The sequence below is a fragment of the Lactuca saligna genome, chromosome 9 (genome assembly GCF_052625555.1).
Source record: "Lactuca saligna cultivar CGN05327 chromosome 9, ASM5262555v1, whole genome shotgun sequence".
Classification (NCBI taxonomy): Eukaryota; Viridiplantae; Streptophyta; class Magnoliopsida; order Asterales; family Asteraceae; genus Lactuca; species Lactuca saligna.
The window spans coordinates 53840989-53863239 of record NC_136425.1 but is presented as its reverse complement, the minus strand read 5'-3'; the positions used below and the strand labels follow the sequence as shown (position 1 = coordinate 53863239).

The 22251-nt window shown below is 34.4% G+C and overlaps 1 protein-coding gene across 1 annotated transcript; it reads left to right on the top strand.

Annotated features, from left to right (window-relative positions):
* The first annotated feature begins 175 nt into the window (after positions 1-175).
* Positions 176-3792, top strand: LOC145014709 (AT-hook motif nuclear-localized protein 6-like). The gene is made up of 5 exons (XM_078973142.1): positions 176-955; positions 2057-2124; positions 2213-2344; positions 2444-2605; positions 3260-3792. The coding sequence occupies exons 1-5, from the start codon at positions 601-603 to the stop codon at positions 3482-3484; spliced, it is 942 nt and encodes a 313-aa protein (XP_078829268.1). The 5' UTR covers positions 176-600; the 3' UTR covers positions 3485-3792.
* Positions 3793-22251: the final 18459 nt, after the last annotated feature.

Sequence of the window (22251 nt, the reverse complement as noted above, 5' to 3'; positions counted from 1 at the left end):
ATATTTGCTTTTATATTTTATACAGATTAATTGAATTTCCAAGACGGACTTCAAACCATTTCCTTAACCAAAATTAATATTATGAATATATAATTTTGATATAAAAATTATCCATCAATTTACCAATATTTTAATTATATTTCCCCTATTTATTTATTTATATTTCTATTTTCCTACTTTAATTTTTCTCTCTTTCTTCTTTTCCTGCAAAACCCTAATTTCATTTCCTTCAAAAAAATTTCCAGCAAGCAAACAAAAACAAAAGTTGATTTTGTATTTTCATTTTCTTTTTCTTTTTTACTGTTGAAATTCGCTTATTCTGCTACAGCAAAACCTATGATCAAGCAACTGTTGATTCTTCTTTGAGTTAATTTTCTTAACTGTTGAAATTTTAGTTATAATATTTAGAAATTAACGATTTTAGGGATTTCTTGAGTTTGTAGTAATTTCTTCTTCTTGAATGTTGTATGATCGCTGTTGTTTATCTTGATTCAACTCTGTGTTCTTCCTACAAAAGCTTTCTTTTTTCATTATATCGTTAGGTTTTTAAGTAATCACCCAAAAGAAAAACTTTAGTAAAGTATCAGTGAGTTTGTGAAAATGGAAGGTACAGAGGAGAATCATAATTCCGGTCCAGTTGTAGTATTTGGCGAGGAAGGAACTTTCAGTGGATCAACGGTGGCACCACCACCACCACCACCACCACCGCCAGCAGCGGAATCGATGGTGGGTGGTGTGATTGCTGTGAGTGCGACGCCTGGCTCAGATGGTTTTAAGAAAAAGAGGGGAAGGCCAAGGAAGTACGGACCCGACGGAAAACCTAAAGTTACTTTGTCTCCGATGCCGATTTCTTCATCGATTCCCCTCTCCGGTGATTTCCCCGGCTGGAAGCAGAAGCAGGAAAAGCCGATAACTTCCATCAAGAGAAAGCAGAAACTTGAGTTTCGCCCACCAGGTATTCGATCTAATGTTCGCTTGAGAATCGACATTCATTATTTTATTTGATCTCGATTTGATTTTGTTTATACTATATATATAGATTCTAGTACTATAATTTGTGTTTTTGCGTATGTTTTATGTTGAATAAAAGCTAGATCTTTAGATCTTTGATGAATTTAATGTACTACGACTGGGTCCCTTATGCTGGAAGTCTGCTGTCAGATTTGAACACACACACACACACACACAGTAAACAGTCAGCCACACATCACCATCCTCCATTTCTTATGCTTAAAATCATTGAGTTATGACAGATTTTCTCAAAGTCAAAATTGTTTACTACTTATAGCTACTCACTATTGGTCAAGAGAATCTTTCTGCAGAAAAAAAAAACGTCTTTCACTTTTAGCAGTTGAATTATTGAACATCTGAACCCTTATCTTCTCTTTTTATTTCAATACAAATCAACCTTATTTCTTACAAGATTGTGAAAGTCTGAAAGAATTAAAGGATTTGGATAAAAAGTTCCAAGAAAGTTGCTTGCTTTTCCAAGATATGGTATTTTATTGGAGTTTTCTGTAAGCAAGATTGTTATTAATGTAAATCCGAAATAATTGTAGAGATTTTACAGGTTTTATTTTAGTTTAGTTCCTAATTGATGCATATTATGTCATTATGTGGACTTTTTGAGTCTTCAATTGAATTTCTTGATCCCATTTTGTAATAAAAAAGATTATGAAAGACACAGTTGTTTTGATATCATATGCATAAACTGATGCGAAATTTACAAAGAAACGAAAATAATCAGAAAAACAAAATAATCATATGTCAAACTCGACATAACCTTTAACCTAGTTATAATAGATTAAACCCTAATGACTTTAGGAAACAAAATAATCTAATTTCCTTTTTATATACTTATTTGTTTCCTTCTATTAGTTATTTTGTTCCATAATGTCGTTAAGGTTTAATCTATTATAAATAGGTTAGGTCCTCTTATGAGTTTTTCAGTTTTATCATTGAGTTTGACAAAATTTGTAATTTTGCAAAAAATGTAATCTTGTTATTATTATTATTTCTTGGATCTTTATTATTTTCAATGATCTTGATGTTATAGGTGCACAATTGGCATCCTCAATTGGTGCGGATTTTACTCCCCATGTGCTTACAGTTAATTCTGGAGAGGTATAATAAATATAATAATAATAAAACATAAGAGATTAATAACAAGAAACATAAATATTTATGTTTTTGTTTTTATAAATGTTGTTAGGATGTTAATATGAAGATCATATCATTTGCTCAACAAGGGACAAAAGCCATATGTGTTCTTGCTGCAAATGGTGCAGTTTCAAATGTCACACTTGGTCAACCAAATGCTTCTGGAGGCACTTTAACGTATGAGGTACAAAATTACAAATATACCCTTTTTGTTTTGGCCTTTTTCTTTCTATATGGCGTTAATGGTATTTGAATATTGATATTGAGTGTTTGACTTTTTAAGGGGCGATTTGACATTCTTTGTTTATCTGGAGCTTTTACACCGAATGAAAATGGTGGAGCAAAAGGGTGGTCCGGTGGGATGAGTGTTTCTTTGGCAGGCCCGGATGGGCGGGTTTTGGGTGGTGGACTGGCGGGCATGCTGGTTGCTGCTGGATCTGTTCAGGTTAGAAATTTTATGTATTTTTTTTTTATACCACTAAAATGGAAATAATCTTAAATTCGTTAGTAAATGAAGTTAATAAGGATCTGTTTGGTTGGATGGAATGGAATGATGATTGGAATGGAATGGAATGGAATGATCAATGAATGGAAATTGAAATCATAATTTGATTAAAATCGTGAAATTTCTATAAAAAAAATTGTGTCATTAAAATTTTTATAAATAAAAATGAGTTAGATCACAAACTAACATAACTGAAGGATTCATTAGTGGAGTCCAATTCCATTCCATCGGGCCAAACAACCATCGGAATTAACCATTCCATTCCTTCTCTAGGCAACTACTTGAAACCTTTTAATAAAAAGGAGGAAACACTTTTTTAATCGTCAACTAATAAAACATATATTTCATTTTCAAAGAAACAAAGATACATTTTGACCTTCAAAAGTCAAAGTCCAACTTATGATTTTGTTCCAAATTCAATAAAAGACACATACTTTTGTTTCAAATCCACTACCCACTTTCATCTTTACCAATAATTTTTATAATTCCCATCATGGTCATCAATCTTTTTCCAAAATTCCAAAGATTAACATCAATCTTGATGGAATTGGAATGATATGTGTAATTATTTTCTATTTCTATATATACTTTTAGGTCATACTTGGAAGCTTTCTTACTGATCTCCAACAAGAACAACAAAAATCAAGAAAATCAAGATTTGAACCTTTTGCTACTACGCCTTTCTTCAAAGAAACATATGGAGATCATGAACCTAACATAAGTTTTACACTCACAAATCCAAGAAGTTTAGACACAGAAAGAAATGGATCTTTGCATGTTTCTGAATCCAACACATCACAATTTGAGGTTTCTTGCTAATTAATCTCTCAAGTATGCAAGATTTGATGTATGGTGTTCTTTGTTAGCGGACTCCGAGGTTGTTTTACTTAGGAATATTGTTAGACACTATTATTTATTTTCTAAAATTGGGGTTTAAGTTTATGTTAATGTGGGTTGTCTTTTAAGTTTTAACCATAGGTGTTAAAAGGGTAGGATCTTTATATCAACTCCAGTGTATGATAATGGAGGATGAAATTGGTGGGGTTTTTTTTATTGTTTGAAGTGTTGTGTATCCTATGGATTTGAGTTTCTTGAAATGTTATACAACTGGTGTTTGTTTTATTCAATTCAATCTGAAATTTTAGGGTTTATAGTATATGGTGGTGTTATTATTGCATATTTTATCTTATTGAATCTTTACTTGTTTTCATAAGGTGAAAGGATTGGTTGTGAACATTGAGAAGTGTGTAAGATGTTTAATTAATGGGCAAAATTAAATCAGATATCTTTTGTTGTTTTGGTCATCGATACATCGGACTGTAAATCAATCGAACGAACATGAAAAACGACTTGTTTATGTTGTTCATATATGTTAACAAAACAAATGAACACAATTTTCTTGTTCGTGTTCATTCTTTCAACAAATTATATTGTTTTTATTTGTTCATTATGTATGTGAAGATGATAAACACGAACATAAGAAATAATAAAAGAACAAACATTAAAAACATAAATGAATATAAATATTCAAAATCAATAGTTTGTAAAACATCACATCAATACTTCTAACATGTTGATCGTACTAACATTTATCAAATCTCTGAGTTGCGAAACTTGAACCACTTTTAAAAACTTCATAACAATAATTGTTAAACATGATGTCACAAATATGAATCCACGAACATAAAAAGCATAAATGAATATAAAAATTAAAATCAACAATTGTAAAACATGACATCAACACTTCTAATATGTTATCTTATATGTAACGCTCGATTTCCGATATGAGGTGGTTGTCAAGTGTGTAATTTCTCTTTGGAACTCGGCGAGTCAGGGTGCCTTAACTCGACAAGCCGAGGTGCTGTTTAGCAGTGGTTTTAATGAACCAACACGGCGAGTTTGAGGAGCCTCAACTCGGTGAGTTGGTAGCTGGGAAGGAAACCCTAATTTTTAGGGTGTTGCATCTTATTTAAAGGTTTTAAGTCCCTTGGTTGGCCTCCTTACCAGCCTCCCCTGTCCAGAAACTCTAAATTCAAGTATCATCTTCCATAGTTGAGTGTGTGAGCTTGTGGAGAGCTTGAAGTGTTGATTTGTGGTACTCTTTTGAATGAGCCTTAAAGTGAATGTGTCTAGCTTAGTGGAAAGGCTATAGATCCAGAAGTTCCCCACTTATTGCAGTCTCTTTGAGCTATAAAGCTTGTACCTTGCTTCTTCATTGATTAGATCTCTTCTTTTGGGGTGTTATTTTGATTATTGGATTCTTTGATGGATTGTCCAAGGATTTGAGTGTTTCATGGGTTGTCATTTTAGATCTGGCCATTTTGTGGCCTCATTTGGCTTGAAGTTGCAAGCTTTATGAGGAATTTGGTGTCATGCATGCATTAAGCCAATTATTAAGTCTATTTTAAGCTTAAGAGCTTCATTTAGACATGCATGAATGTAAAGTTGGCAACTTTATGTGGTTTTCCAGCTCAAGGAAGTCAGATCTAGGTTTTAAGGTCATGTGCTTATGGATTGAGTGCTTATTGTATTAAGTTGTTGGGTTTTGAGCGAACTCGGCGAGTTTATTGATAAACTCGGCGAGTTGGATCAGTTTTTCCCGACTTTGCAATTAAATGGAAAAACACGACGAGTTGAAGGAATAACTCAGCGAGTTGGGTCAACTCAGGCCGTTGATCTTGACTTTTTGACTTTTATCTTTGACCAAGTTGTCCTAATGGGGTACTTGAGGTAATCTGAATTATAATAATGGAAATTATGGGCTTAGGATAAGACTCATATGAGGTTGGTCCCAATTTGAAAAATGGGGCCATTAGTGGGCATTTGTCGATCTTTTGGTTTTGGACCTTTTGGTTAATGGATTTGAGTCTCAGTTTTGGTTTATGTTAGGCCAGGGGTAAAATGATCATTTTACCCCAAGTTTGGTTGGTGTGCCTTACAATGGAACCCAATTGCTAATTGGGTGTTCTTTTGGTCTGATAAATTGGAGGTGTCGTCAGGGCAACATCTAGGGATTCTTGTAGTGAACTTCAGTATTTGAGGTGAGTCTTCTCACTATACTATGGGTTGAATGCACCAATCTCGGCCCATTAGGTATATGTGTTATAGGAAGACCAAGGGGGTGACCCTTGGCATTAGTATGAAAGACCTGGAGGTGACTCCTGGCAATCTGTATGCAAGACCAGAGTGTGGACTCTGGCAGTTAAGTAGTTAAGCACTGTAGATTATATGCTAGTTTTGCTTGTGATGCTTGCATGGAAGACCCCAGGGGTAGCCCGTGGCACTGGGATATTAGACCATAGGGGAGCCTATAGCATTCCAGATGATGACAGCTTCTTCGGATATTGTAACACCGAAATTTTCAAACAAATTTCTCATTTTAAAACACAATAAAACTCATAATACAATTTCTCAAAAACTACAAGTGTCTCAAACGTCAACAAATCTGTGACATCCCCATTTTCACGGCCAGAAAAGATCGATTTTTTTTGTTTATGCTTTATAAAAATCAGAGTACCTCTTTTAATAAAAATGTTGTGGAATTTGTTCCCACTAAAACATGATAAATACGTTATCAAGGCATTTCCGAAGAAAATTATTTTTATTCATTTTAAAACATTTGGAATGTCATCGTCAATACAGAAACATAAGCATAAACATAACTTACATTCATTATCACTAGTGATTTATATATCCTTAATCTCTCAGTGTAATGTGACTTCATATCAACACATGTGATATAAATAAACTGAGTGGGTCAGATTGGGAAATCTGGTGAGTACATAGGGTTTTCAACCCACAATAATATAATTATTATGTTTAAACATCAAACAATTGACCCAATTACCCATCCACATTATCTTCCTTACTCTTAAGGGTCTACCCTAAGAATCATATATCATGCATTCGTTCATTTCGAAGTCCCTTGCTTCCAGGGTTTATAGACAGGCACTAATTCCATAGCTGCTAATGCACTAAATCCATAACTATTATAGTTCATTTATCAGGTACTAAATCCATAGCTACCAGTGTAGGTACTAAGTACATAGCTACCAATGTTTATCTAACAGGTACTAAGTCCATAGCTACCATGTACTAAGTCCATGGCTACCAACACCTAACAGGTACTAAGTCCATAGCCACCCGTGTTTACCTAATAGGTACTAAGTCCATAGCTACAAGTGTTTGTCCAATAGGCACTAAGTCCATAATTGCCGATGTTATTTATTAGGCACTAAGTCTATAGATGCCAATGTTTACTCACATTATCTTTTATCTCTCATTATTCATCTACCCATTTCATACCTAACAAATTTGTAGATATAAAACACATATACAGTTTAAATCATTTTAAAATAAGTATAAAATCATTCATCCAGCATAGACAGCAAGTATTCAGATAGTATGCACACATAGCACGTAATTTATATAAAATACTTCATATTTATGTGTAAGATGAAAGTAACTATGGACTCACTTGAAAAGATGGTGATTCCGAACTTAGACAACGCTTTGTTACTCTTGAAACAATTTTGTTCGGCAAAACCTAGTATTATTACCACTTAGGTTTAGTCTATCATTCACCGAGACTAACTAATAGTCTAGCTATTATTACTATTATATAAGTGTTAAACAATACTTATATAACCCATAATAATAACTCAAGTACTTATTATAAGTTCCTAATAACGTTACTATAATTAAATAAAATCTATATTAAAAATAGCGTAGACGTAGCTCACTTACAGCGGGTTTTATAGAGAACCGGACTTCGCTTGGAGCAGTGTTCCCAAGCCGAAAATCTCTTCTTCTCGGAGTCGTCGAGCACTCTGGGGCTTCCACCTCGTGCTAGGGAGGTTCCCTAGGCTTTTCGGGGGTTTCAGGGATAGAGAGAGGTTCTAGAGAGAGAGAGAGTAAAGAGAAGAAAGAATGGGAAATGTGTGAAGAAAATGAAAGTGGGAGAGGTTCTATTTATAGGGTGAAAGCAATGGTCAAGATTGTGTCATGTCACCCATTTTCGCACATCACACTTCCGACTTCTAAAATTCGTAACTTTCACATACGAGCTCCATTTTTTACGTTCTTTATATCTAGGCGTAGGTAAATATAATATCTACAACTTTCATTTTGACTCCCTCGGTTAATTCTCGGCCGATCTTAAATTTAACAGTACGAAGAGATTATACTGTTAAATGTTCGCGTAAAATTATAACTTCTACATACGGACTCCGTTTTCATCTGTCTTTTTACCGTTGAGTTTCTATTAATGAGATATTCAATTCTCATTTAGGCCACGTATGCCAAAAACTGATCGATCTAAAATTCGAGTTTCGGGTTGTAAATTGCTAAGCCAAATCTTAGAAAATTCATAACTTCTTCATACGAAGTCAGATTTGGGCGTTTTTTTTATGTTCTCAGTTTAACGTATACTACAAATTTTGTTTAGATCACTAAGGCTAAAAAGTCCTTTATCAAAAATTCACTATTTACGTCTCCCGGTGCCGTGTCGGTTTTGTCGTAAAACTTCGACGAGCCATAACTTCTTCATTATAATTCGGATTTCGGCGTTCTTTATATGTACGAAACCCTTGTAACATATACTAACACTTGGAAAAGATTAATCCTTATAAATAATCTTCCATCAAAAACTCATTTTTGATGTTGATTGTCTCTAAATTGACTAGCCCGGATATACGGGCGTTACAATTAATTCCCCTTTAGGATGATTACGTCCCAGAATCATCAACAAAACATGGTTGTATAATGACTCCATACATTATCTCTTCATCCTAGGTAATAACCGTAACTTCTATGTTGCTTCGAACGAGTATCTAACTCTTGGACTCGATTACTACAGGCAGTGCTCGATCTTGCACTTGCTCCCTATCTTACGTTAGAATCCAAATTATGACCTTCAAGTCACAATCTCGATCCTTGAAGGAGACTCCATCTTCTTCTTAACAAACTATTTGATTTCCCTAATAGACCGATGGGTCATGTTCTAATGACCTCTCATCGTATGTTGCAACGCTTAGACTCGGGTCTCTTTCAGTTGAATTCTGGAAAGGAATATACTTTCCTTCATGTTCTAATGTGATATAATCATATTTTAACATGTAGCATTTATAGCCACCAATATCCTTAACAACGAGCACGATACTTCTATTGATCGCTTTGATTTCAACCTTCTGGTTTAATTCGGACGCTACATCAAATTTAGTTCTCTGAACCACATAACGCACTCATCGTAGTCGGACTCAATTTGATATGACCACTAGGGTTGAAATAACAATTATCTTCTTAGTCATCATTGAAACAGTGGTAACGACATATATGAATAAAACAAGATCAATTACTAGTTTCTTGGTAACCTTGTGACTTTCCCTGATCCAAGTGTGAGTCTTGTGTTTCCGGTAGTATAGGCCTCTACTACCATTCACACCTACTCATACTCTTCCTAAGTATTGTCTCGCAGTTTCCTAAGTCACTATACAAAAATTCACATAACATTTTAACACACCAGATAACAAAATGAAAGTTTTATTATTTCTTGAAACTATTACATAGGTGTTCAAGTTCACCCTAGACTATGCCTCTAATAGGCTACACCATACGATACTATCCACACGGCTACTGTATAACTCGATCTTTGGATATGAAGTTCTCATCCTTGATTCCTTGCGTTGTTTTCTGCTTCGTCGAGGATCATGTGGAATGCCTTTGGCCTTGGTGGTGTATCTGGCCTCGCTGCTTTATCTTTCCTCGGGCACTCTCTAGACATGTGCCCCTTGCCTCCACATCTGTAGCATACCTTATCATTATGTGTACAATCATTGGAATAGTGACCGGTCCTCCCAAACTTGTAACAAGTCACTTCTTTGTTGCATCTCCCACAATGCTTCTTCTTGCACTTATCACACCATCTCGCTTCACCTCTTTCTCCTCCTCCAAGCTTCGAGAATTTGATCTCCTTGTTGGACCTTGAAGATCCTTCAAACTTTCGCTTTTCTCCTGCCTTATCATTTTCTAGACCCTTTTCTCTTATCTGTGTCTCTACATTCTTAGCTAATCTAATGGCTGTTTTCAAAGTAGTTACCATTTTGAACGTTGGGCCAAAGTATCTGGGCAATCCATTAGCAAACCTATTGATCTTGGAGAGTTCAGTAGGCACCAAGTAGGGGAATACCTTCATCCTCTCGGTGAATACAGTGGCATACTCATCCACACTCATCTTTCCTTTCTTCAGGTTCTGAAATTTGTTATTTAGGTCTATCAGATCTATCTCTGAGCAGTACTACATTTTCAACTGCTCCACGAATGCTTCCCAAGACATTCGCATGGCTTCTCCTCGTGGCATTGTATCTATCAACAACTTCCACCAACTTAGCACTCCAGTCTTTAGTTTTCTGACTGCAAAGATGGTCTTTTTCCTGTCGCTACAGTCACAACTTTCAAACACCATCTCCATTTCGTAGATCTAGTCCATAATCTCAATCGGCTTCAAGCTTCCGGAAAGGCTTAGTGGCTTGGCACCCAAGAAGTTCTTATACATTCGTCCATCCTTGTCATTTCCCCTCTCAGAGCCATTCCTTCGTTCTCCTTGATTCCCAACTTGACTTACAGGGCGGCTATAGTTCCCTTCCTCCAATTGCTTGAGAATCAGCTCAGGTTGCTCAATGGGCATGGTAGGTTCTTCCCTATTTTCATGCAACATCCTCCTTATTTCTTACCTTTGTTAAGCTAACATAGCCTGAATTATTGCTTATACTCCATCCATGGTCATTGGTTCAGGTGCAGCTTCTACTACAACAGGTATTTGTTCAATCACTATGGGTTGTTGATTCCTATTTCCATTTGCGTTCCCGACTCCACTTTGGGTTCTTGCCATTTCGATCTACACACCGATTCAAACGTTCGGTGTGTAATGACGAGAATTAAGATAGGAAATATTTTATTTACAATCGACATGTAAATCTCCCTATTACTCCGAAAAGTTACATGCCAATTCTAATACCGTAATTAAACGTTTAGAAGTCTGAACACGTAAAGTTTCCAGATCCGGTCAGCAACAGACCATATATCTGATTATACATTTAGCATCATAAATCATTTAGCACATAAAAGCATGTTAGGCATTTTCCCTAAATAAGCTAGTGCTTGTGTCTATTCAGGTGTATTACCTAAGACACACTCATCACAATCATTGCTTAGCATTCTAAGTTTAAGTCTAGAAATAAATCTATATTCCTAGTTCACTTAAACTAATGCTCTGATACCAACTATGACATCCCATTTTCACGGCCAGAAAAGATCGATTTTTTTTGTTTATGCTTTATAAAAATCAGAGTACCTCTTTTAATAAAAATGTTGTGGAATTTGTTCCCACTAAAACATGATAAATACGTTATCAAGGGATTTCCGAAGAAAATTATTTTTATTCATTTTAAAACATTTGGAATGTCATCGTCAATACAGAAACATAAGCATAAACATAACTTACATTCATTATCACAAGTGATTTATATCTCCTTAATCTCTCAATGTAATGTGACTTCATATCAACACATGTGATATAAATAAACTGAGTGGGTCAGATTGGGAAATCTGGTGAGTACATAGGGTTTTCAACCCACGATAATATAATTATTATGTTTAAACATCAAACAATTGACCCAATTACCCATCCACATTATCTTCCTTACTCTTAAGGGTCTACCCTAAGAATTAGGGGTGTTCATGGGGCGGTTCGGTTCGGATAGTAATAAAATTGTGAACCGTGACCACGGGGCGGGTACCTCATGCGCACTAACCGAAACCGAACCGTATTGACAAAAAAACCGAACCGAACCGAACCGTATGAAAGCGGGTAACCACGGTTCGGTTCACGGGTACCCGCTAAAATATAAAAAATTAAATTCAATTGTAACTACAAACTCCATTTTAGTTATCTCTTTCTTAAAATTAGTAAGTCAAAGAGTTACAAAAAACATAATGAAGTTTAAAAAACGTAATGAAGTTCAAATAGCATATATTATAATTTGTATAATAAATACAATAATAAAAATAACAAGAAAATCAAATGAACATACAAGAACAAAATTAGAGTTATCGATATGGATTTTTGTTTAGGTTATTGGACTCATAGATCAATCAAAACAACACTAATGAAATAATACTTTTTTTACATATATATATATATATATATATATATATATATATATATATATATATATATATATATATATATATATATATAATCAAACGGTTCGGTTCGGGTATCCGCGGGTACCTAAATATGAAAACCAAAAACCGACCCGTTGATATCCGGTTTTTTCGGTTTTTTTTTTCCGGTTACGGTTTTTTTCGGTTTCGGTTTTTTCGGTTTCGGATTGGCCGGTTCGGCTCGGTTTTTCGGTTTTGCGGTTTTTTTGCACACCCCTACTAAGAATCATATATCATGCATTCGTTCATTTCGAAGTCCCTTGCTTCCAGGGTTTATAGACAGGCACTAATTCCATAGCTGTTAATGCACTAAATCCATAACTATTATAGTTCATTTATCAGGTACTAAATCCATAGCTACCAGTGTAGGTACTAAGTACATAGCTACCAATGTTTATCTAGCAGGTACTAAGTCCATAGCTACCATGTACTAAGTCCATGGCTACCAACACCTAACAGGTACTAAGTCCATAGCCACCCGTGTTTACCTAATAGGTACTAAGTCCATAGCTACAAGTGTTTGTCCAATAGGCACTAAGTCCATAGTTGTCGATGTTATTTATTAGGCACTAAGTCTATAGTTGCCAATGTTTACTCACATTATCTTTTATCTCTCATTATTCATCTAACCATGTCATACACATAAATCATTTTAAAATAAGTATAAAATCATTCATCCAGCATAGACAACAAGTATTCAGATAGTATGCACACATAGCACGTAATTTATATAAAATACTTCATATTTATGTGTAAGATGAAAGTAACTATGGACTCACTTGAAAAGATGGTGATTCCGAACTTAGACAACGCTTCGTTACTTTTGAAACAATTTTGTTCGGCAAAACCTAGTATTATTACCACTTGGGTTTAGTCCATCATTCACCGAGACTAACTAATAGTCTAGCTATTATTACTATTATATAAGTGTTAAACAATACTTATATAACCCATAATAATAGCTCAAGTACTTATTATAAGTTCCTAATAACGTTACTATAATTAAATAAAATCTATATTAAAAATAACGTAGGCGTAGCTCACTTACAGCAGGTTTTATAGAGAACCAGACTTCGCTTGGAGCAGCGTTCCCGAGCCGAAAATCTCTTCTTCTCGGAGCTGTCGAGCACTCTGGGGCTTCCACCTCGTGCTAGGGAGGTTCCCTAGGCTTTTTGGGGGTTTCAGGGATAGAGAGAGGTTCTAGAGAGAGAGAGAGAAAGAGTAAAGAGAAGAAAGAATGGGAAAGGTGTGAAGAAAATGAAAGTGGGAGAGGTTCTATTTATAGGGTGAAATATGGCTGAATTTGGTGCCACATGTCACCATCTGGTGGCCAGACTTGGGGAGAAAGCAATGGCCAAGATTGTGTCATGTCACCCATTTTCGCACAGCACACTTCCGACTTCTAAAATTCATAACTTTCACATACGAGCTCCGTTTTTGACGTTCTTTCTATCCACGCGTAGGTAAAAATAATATATACAACTTTCAATTTGACTCCCTCGGCTAATTCTCGAACGATCTTAAATTTAACAGTACGAGGAGATTATACTGTTAAATGTCCACGTAAAATTCATAACTTCTACATATGAACTCCGTTTTCATCTATCTCTTTACCGTTGAGTTCCTATTAATGAGATATTCAATCCCAATTTAGGTCGTGTATTCCAAAAACCGCTCAATCTAAAATTCGAGTTTCGGGTTGTGCACTGCTAAGCCAAATCTTAGAAAAATCATAACTTCCTCATACAAAGTCAGATTTGGGCATTATTTTTTGTATATTCTCGGTTTAACGTATACTAAAAATTTTATTTAGATCACTAAGGCTAAAAAGTCCTTTATCAAAAATTCATTATTTACGTCTCTCGGCGTCGTGTCGGTTTTGCCGTAAAACTTCGACGAGCCATAACTTCTTCGTTATAACTCGGATTTCGGCGTTCTTTATATGTAGGGAACCCTTGTAACATATACTAACACTTGGAAAAGATTAATCCTTCTAAATAATCTTCCATCAAAAACTCATTTTTGATGCTCATTTTCTTTAAATTGACTAGCCCGGATCTACGGACGTTACAAAATCCACTAGTAAAATTCATTATCCCAGAATCATTAAAATAATCTTGCGCCAGTGTGTACTATCAAGCTGGTGCCTTCCCGTGATCCTGAGAGGTACCTGAAACATATAACACACAACACGTTAAACACGAAGCTTAGTGAGTTCCCCAAAATACTACACACAACTCATTAGCCACTCGAGGCTATAACTCAATAAGACCATCCAGTCAATGTGTCTTTGTGGGACCCTCTAGTCCCACAGCTCGGGTGGACCCTCCGATCCTAACTCAGTAGCTCAGAATAATACACAGCACAAATGACAAAGACATAATGCAAGATATCACAATACTCATTATAAACGCATAAGACCATCCATTCACACAAGGATTACCACTCTAGGTAACTATAGTGAGAAGACTCACCTCGTAAGTTAGCAAGTAATAAACTCGTACACGAATCTCGTACTAGCCTCCGCCTAGTACATAAGATAATAATCTCTAATTAACACTTAAATCACGACTCGAAATAAACTAGGTCATTGTCTCTCTAAAACTCTTGAAATTGGTAAAAGATCATTTTACCCCTCCATGATTCCCATTGTCCCTGTCTTGACCAAACCCTAAACTCAACAAAAGTCAACATTCGAGTCAACTGTTCACGTTGACCTGAATCGCTAAGTACATCTATGTGACTCGCCGAGTCCACCTTGTTCCTTCAGATTATCGTGCAAACCCAACTCAACTTGTCGAGTTGTCCCATCAACTCGCCAAGTTACCCATGTCCAGACTCATCAGGGAAAACCCTAGTCGACTCGTCGAGTCAGCTTTTTGACTCGTTGAGTCCCTTAAGTTAGTTTCTCCTTCAGATGTTTTAAGGTGATTCTACCACTCCACACTCTAGATCTAGGCTCCCAAGGCTCGAATGTTATGTAAAGCTTCGATCTTTACGTTCATGCATGGCATATTTTGCTTCAACATGCCAATACAACTCTAATAAAGGTGTTTAAGCATAATAACTCTTATATGACTGAATAAATTTGGGACCTTTGGACTCTATGGACCTCACAAAGTTCAGATCTAAATTCTAGTCCTTCTGATAGACTCCATGCACTCAATGTCACAATAAAAAGCTTGTAAAAGCCCTAACTTTCATAATCATGAGATCTAACCAATAAGATGAGAAAGGTGTAGGCTTTTTACCTTCCACAGAAGCTCCAAGTGAAAGAATGTTGGATCCCACAACCTCTCATTGTTCCTTACTTGTATCTCACTTCTTTCCTTCCAAAAGATTCACCAAAACACTCAAATATTAGCCGAAACACTCTCTCTTAGCTCAATGGCCGATTTGGGTTTCATACAGGGGAGTTGGGTAGCTGGTGAGGCGGAAATGAGGACATAAGTTTACCTAAATAGGCCCAAACCCAGGGATTTAGGATTTCATCTCATAGCGCCAACTCGACGAGTCGGCTCTCTGACTCATCGAGTCGGTTATTAGACCCACGTGGTCAATCAGTCTCTACTTGACGAGTTGAGGCACCAACTCGTCGAGTTGCTCAATAAATCTAAAAAATAAATAAATAAATAATATACCTGGGAGTCCGGATGTTATAGATATCTATTTCAACAACCATTGAAGACCATTTGTATCCCACTTATCTTTAAATCTTGACATTTATTAGGAAAATTGAATAAACTAACCAATATAAATGTCTATACTGAAAAAATAACCATTTTTTTATTTTCGGAAAATAACCAACTTTTCCGGAACATGACACTTCGGAAGAAAGTTCGGAATCCAGAGTAGACATTTCGAAATGACATTTCAGAGTGTCAATTCAATGATCTTTTATGTAAATTTTTTATGTGTTTATAGTATGATGGTCATTTGTAACTTTATGATTACAATTTGGGAAATTAAGTAAACTAACCAACTATTTATGGCAATTTAAAGAAAACAACCAACTAGTGCTTTCCACATGAAACAGAAAACTACTAGAAAAATAAATATTTACAAACATTTACATATGTTCAGATAATAATAAAACATGCAGATGAATCCTTACTTGTGACGTGTATCCCATGTTATTCATGTAAATCGCCTATCTTGGTGCTTCCCTCAATGCTCAATGATTGATCAGTAATCAAACTCTTTAGTAATCAACATAAAAAAAAACCCTCTACAATCCACTTTATAGTGAGACTGTTGTAGTGCGTATGTGCCTTCACAAGAGTGAGTGTGAAACTATCCATAGATATTACATTGACGGGTTTGGTATCCTAGTAGTTGATGGCCATTAACATTTCGTGGATATGGGTCACATTGCTTTAAACATCATAAAATATTGGTTTCTATTAATATGGAACTTATTCATTGATCATATTTATTGAACAGTACACATATAACATCATAAAATACTAGTTTCTATTAATATGGAACTAGAAGTTACCTTATCTGATGTATTACATGATAATCCAAAATACGATATATGCCCTAATAGTCAGACATAAACATAACAAAGTACATAACTGTGATTGCTAAATAGTTCTCTGAGCATTTTTGAGGGTGACACTTCGACTTCTTATGTTCCTGAGAATACATGCATTTTGAAGATACGTCAACATAAACCTATGAAGACTTCATGTGAACGATACTTCGAGAATGGGCCCAAATATTAGGTTATGGTGTGATTATAAAAATGTGCTCAAAAACACTTAATGAAATGTGTAGCTATCCTTAAGAATCGATTTAAGGTTCATTTACAGACAAATCAATTATAATACTAGTTTGTTTTCTTAAAATGGTCGTAACTCTTGCGCATGATCTTCGTTTTCGATGTTATTTATATCCATGGAATCGTGTTCTCATTCTCTATTTGTTTAGTGTATTATTTGTACATAAAACTACTTAATACATAAATCCTTTTTTAATGTATTAAACCATTACTTTTTGTATAGTGAATAGTTTTTGTTTGTTAACAATCTATATCCATTGAAGACTTTGGTAGTATTATGTATGCATGTCTAAGTATAAAACTTTATTTGAAGTAAATGTGTGGAATATAATACATTAGATCTATTTCAATGGGTGTTCATGGTAACCTAGACCGGTGAACGATGACCTAATTTTACCAATTATCACATTATGTAATTGAAAAGCAAATACAGTGTATTACATTCACATCAAGATGGGTAATGGGATTGTTCAGATTAACCACAAGTCAAGACGAGAGATACTTCGTTACATTTACTAATGCCTTCAGTAGATTGAAAGATCTTTATGCCCAAGAGTCATTTTAAAATGATATTTGCTAATGACATATCATCCTATAGGGTCACATCATATAGCAAGTTACTACTAATTGATTATTTATTAAAGTAATTTGATTATTACTAAATATAATCAACACTTGTATTTAATTGGAAAATTATTATTTTATGAAAATAATATTCTACTAATATATTAGGAATTATTGTTTCTAGGAAATAAAAACAAAAGAGAAAAAAAAAAACTATTTATATTCATAAGGGATGAATACAGATGTTATGCATAAACATTCTGGGCATTTAGAGTATCCATTTAGTTACAATGTAACTACTAGTTAAGAGATTGTGTAAACAACACACAACCTTGACTTCCAAGAAGTCAGAAGTCACAACCGTGGATTCCCTTCATGGGAAGAGGAAGTGGGTTTTCTTTCCTTATCTTCTTACCATGCTTGTAAGATTGTTCCATACTTTCATTAAATGACTTGTTTGACTTGGTACATTTGTGCTAATATATAAATAAGGTATTGGAGTAAAAACTAGCTAGTTTTTCTCATGTACTTTCTTCTATTTTTCCTCTCAAAATCGTAGCCTTTTAAGGCTCTTTCCATATCCCCTCTTGCCTTGTGTAGTGTAGAGTTTGAGTGCTCATAAGTTGCTTCTCCTTAAGGCTTATTTTGTAGAAGTCTTAATGGCTTAAGAACAACTTAATACAAGTGAAGACTAGCATCTTGAAGTAGTTTGCTCTTGCTTGGTGGATACTTGTAGAGAGCTTCTCATTTGGAGCTTCATGTATCACTTCATCAACGTCCATCTCCCATGAGAATCAAAGTCTTCAAAGGTTGTAACACTTTTCCTTCTACGGTTGATTTAATATTTCCATGCCTTGCAAAATGATCCTTGTTTGGTTAAAAAGAGTTTTAAGTTTATTCTATTTTTTGACTTTCGTTGCCATTTTTAGCATTTGTGGTAAAATGATTTTAAATAAAACCCAACATAGATATGGTTATGTTTTTCTGATTAAACATAAGTCTAAAACCTATATGGTGTTCAGAACATTCTAGAACGAAGTAGACAATCAACTATGGAAAAGGATTACAATCCTCCGATCTGACATGGGTGTAGAGTATCTTAGTCGGGAATTCAACGATAATCTAAGGAACTATGGAAATGTTTACTAGTTGAATCCTCCTGGAACACCACAACATAATGGTGTGACTGAGAGGAGAAATCGAAAATTACTTGATATGTTATGTTACATGATGATTTGTGATACGCTTTCGATCGGTTTCTGGGGCTATACCTTACAGACTACAGCTAAAGTCATAAACCTTCTACCGTCTAAGAAGGTTTCAAAGACACTCTCTAAAATGCAGAATGAGGTTTCTCCCTCATTAGTAAATCTGAAAGTTTTGGGGTTATGAGGCTTACGTTTATCATGAACTCCTCGAAAAGTTAGAACCCATATCAGATAAATTTTACTTTGTTGGATATCCTGCTAGATATTTTGGCCCTTTATTTTTACATATCTTTGGGGAACAAATTGTTTGTTTCCTAAAGGGAAGTCTTCCATAAGGGCGATGAGTCATTGGTAGATCATGAAAATTCTACCAGCTAGCAGGAAGCCATGGCAGGCCCTGAGGCTGCTAAATGGAAGGAGTGAATGGAGAGCGAGATGAAATTCATGTATGATATCCAAGTTTGGAACTTGGTTGATAAAACACATGTCCTTCAAACACTCGGGTGTAAATGGGTCTTCTACAAGAAGACAAACATGGATGGTAATATACACACATAAAAAGCTTGACTAGTTGTAAAGGGTTATACTCAAACTCAAGGAATTAATTATGAAAAAGTAGCATTCATACTAGGCATAATTATCTCTAGAGATAGATCTATGCATGACTCTAAGAAAGGGTTTGGGCTTATGCAACATGATGTAACATTGAGCAGAGCTCAGTGTCCAAGTACTAGTGATGAGTTGGATAGAATTAGTCGAGTTCAATATGTGTCGGTTGTGGGATCAATCATGTATATGCAATGATATGTATAAGGTCTGATGTCTTGTGTGCTTTAACCATGACAAGTAATTATCAGGCTAACCCTACTGAAAATCATTGGATTGCATTCGAGAACATTCTTAAGTATCTAAGGAAGACAGAATATGTTCTTGGTTTATGTAGGTATGGAAGATCTAGGTGTAAAGGGCTACACTAATGGTATCTTCCAATTTTATAGAGATGATTCTTGTTCACAGTCAAGATTTGTGTTCTTACTAAATGGTGGAGCAGTGACTTGCAGGAGTTTCAAGGAATATACAATTGCAGATTCGATGAAATAGGGTAATTATATTGTAGTTAATGAAGCTACAAAAGAGGCCATGTATATGAAGAAGTTGATCAATGATGTCCATGTTATTACTAGCATTGATGGTCAGTCACCTTGGCTAAATAACCTAGAGCTCATAGGTGCACAAGGTATATACTCAGGAAGTTCCATTACATCCAATAGTTGGTCGAACAAGGAGACATCGTAGTTAGTAGAGGCACATCGAAAGAGAATAGTGTCGATTCGTTCACTAAACATTGTTGCAGACCAATCATGATAGTCATACTAGGTCGGCAGGCATTAGATTTGTACGTGAATTGGTTTGGGTGTATTTAGTTTAGTTTGATTTGTTTTGGTAACTTATACAGTGTAAATGTTTATCCGATTTGACAATTACTATGTGGAGATCTTAATATATGTTGGAGATAAGTTATTTTCAGTATTTTATTATTATGTTCCATTTTTATGTTTACTTAACTTCGTGAATATTAATATATTCAAAGTCTCCGCAATCGGTCATACTTCTGGAAGTAAATAGTGATTTAAGGTTGTTATGAAGTATTAGTAGAATGTTCGTGGAGATGAACATATCACAGAGATGTGACTAATACTAATGTTTACTTAATGGAGATTAAGTTTGGATTAACTTGTACTTATAGATTACTTCATGAAAACTGTCACGAGTAATTCCAGGATGATAATATCTTATATTCTTCAAATATAAATGCATGAGATTCTTTGTTTTGCAGTATGTTGTGTTTTGGTGTTCTCCAATGTTGTTTGTACAAGCAGCCATACATGGAATGTTCATGTATGACACAATAAGGTCTATATAGTTAAAGTTTGATTGTTCCTTCTGCCATAACGGTTGATGATTTAGTGTAATCAAAGTTTATTTATTCATTTTGCCATAACGGGAGAAGTGATGTCTTTAGGCCCCATGATGATTTGGTGTTGGCATCAAATACATGGTCGTGCTCAAACTGAATTAATAATGAATCAATAATGCAATATGGTGTGGTCGACACAAATCTCTATCAAGAAACATAATCTTGAACGTCTGAGATTCACATAGTTTCATGTATTACGTTTATATTGATATCTTGTGGAACAAAATAATATTTGATCGCTTACCTAAATGTTGTTTATACGTAGAGGTTATGAGTACATCAGTAGTCTTGGTTGACATACACATCGCTTATATTTAAGGTCATCTATAATACATTGAACTTTTAAAAGTTCAATGAATTATCACATCAACATTTCATTAACTATATCATTTTACATATTAAACTCTATGTGACACATGGCATTTTATTATATTTTTTTATAAATAATATTAATAAATAAAACTAGAATAACACATTAATTAGAAATTCATAGTTACAATTACAAATATTAATTAAAGATTATAGTGATAATATAGTACATTATGCTCTTCAATATAATTTAATTGAGCATATTTGAAAACGTTTTGTTAATATATGTAATTTCACTATGTTGTATTATAATAAATAAGATTTGTCTTCTTAAAATATTTTTAAGATTTAAAAAAATTTACTGTTTAGAACAAAAAATATATAAATTAACTTAATAAATTAAATTATTGAATCCAAAGTAAAATAAATTATAAATCAAAAAAACAATAAAGGAAAAGGAAAAGCAAGTTGATGTAAACAGTAACATCACATATGATATCAGACCCATGATATCCATTAGGATAGACAGTGCCTCCATAAAACAAAGAGCTACAACATCATATATCCGACATCTAAAACGCACAAATCGATATCATATAATCAAAGCAAACAAAGGAAAAGTAAGTTGACGTAAACAGTAACACATACCTAGATACATAGGAATATGATTTATCAAGGTAATTAACTTTTTGGTATGTTCACATCTGGGTAACTATCTTTTTTTTGTACATATGTAGGTAACAAACTTTTTGTGAGTGTTCATATATGACCATTATGACCTGCTATAGCAGGTTAAATCCTAAATGTGAACGCTTTCAACAAGTTTGTTACCTAGATGTGTACAAAAAAAATAGTTACCCAAATATAAACAAAACGAAAAATAAAAATTAAATTACATGAATGGTCCCTATAGTTTGGGGGAATTTATGGTTTTGATCTCTAAGTTATTTTTTTAAACTTAAATGGTTCCTATTGTTTATTTTTGTTGCACGTTTGGTCCTCATCTTACCTAAAAATATTGTGCCCTTATTAATTTATTTTTTTTTAATTAATTTTCTTATCTATGTTTATTTTTTACATATTTATAAAAATTAATATACCACACATATTTGTATCTCCTCGGATGATCTCTACTATTTATTTTTTAATTAATTTAATTTTTTAACTCGGATGGTCCATACTATTTAATTTTGTTACGAACTTGGTCTCTGTTTTACCTAAAAAGCCTATTGTACCCTTATTAATTTTTTTAATTAATTTTCTTGTTTATGTACTTATGCTTTATATGTTTAAGAAAAATTAGTAGACCTCACCTATCTGTATCTCATCACCATCCCATCTTTCATCATTCTCAACTTCTATTTATTTTTCATCTTTAGTGATATCGACGTCTTCATCATTACTTCTTTTTTCGGTCCTTCAACTCCGTCAAAACAACATCACAACCCAGTAAATATGAAGAGACAGTAGGTTATGGTGTTGGTTCTCCAGAGTTGAAGTACCGAAAAAAGGACGGTGAAGA

What these genes read in the sequence shown, in the direction of transcription:
- LOC145014709 (XM_078973142.1), top strand. Translation starts at nt 601, where the DNA reads ATGGAAGGTACAGAGGAGAATCATAATTCCGGTCCAGTTGTAGTATTT. An exon ending in GAGGCACTTTAACGTATGAG is followed by an intron (nt 2,345 to 2,443) that starts GTACAAAATTAC and finishes TGACTTTTTAAG; the next exon opens with GGGCGATTTGACATTCTTTG. An exon ending in TTGCTGCTGGATCTGTTCAG is followed by an intron (nt 2,606 to 3,259) that starts GTTAGAAATTTT and finishes ATATACTTTTAG; the next exon opens with GTCATACTTGGAAGCTTTCT.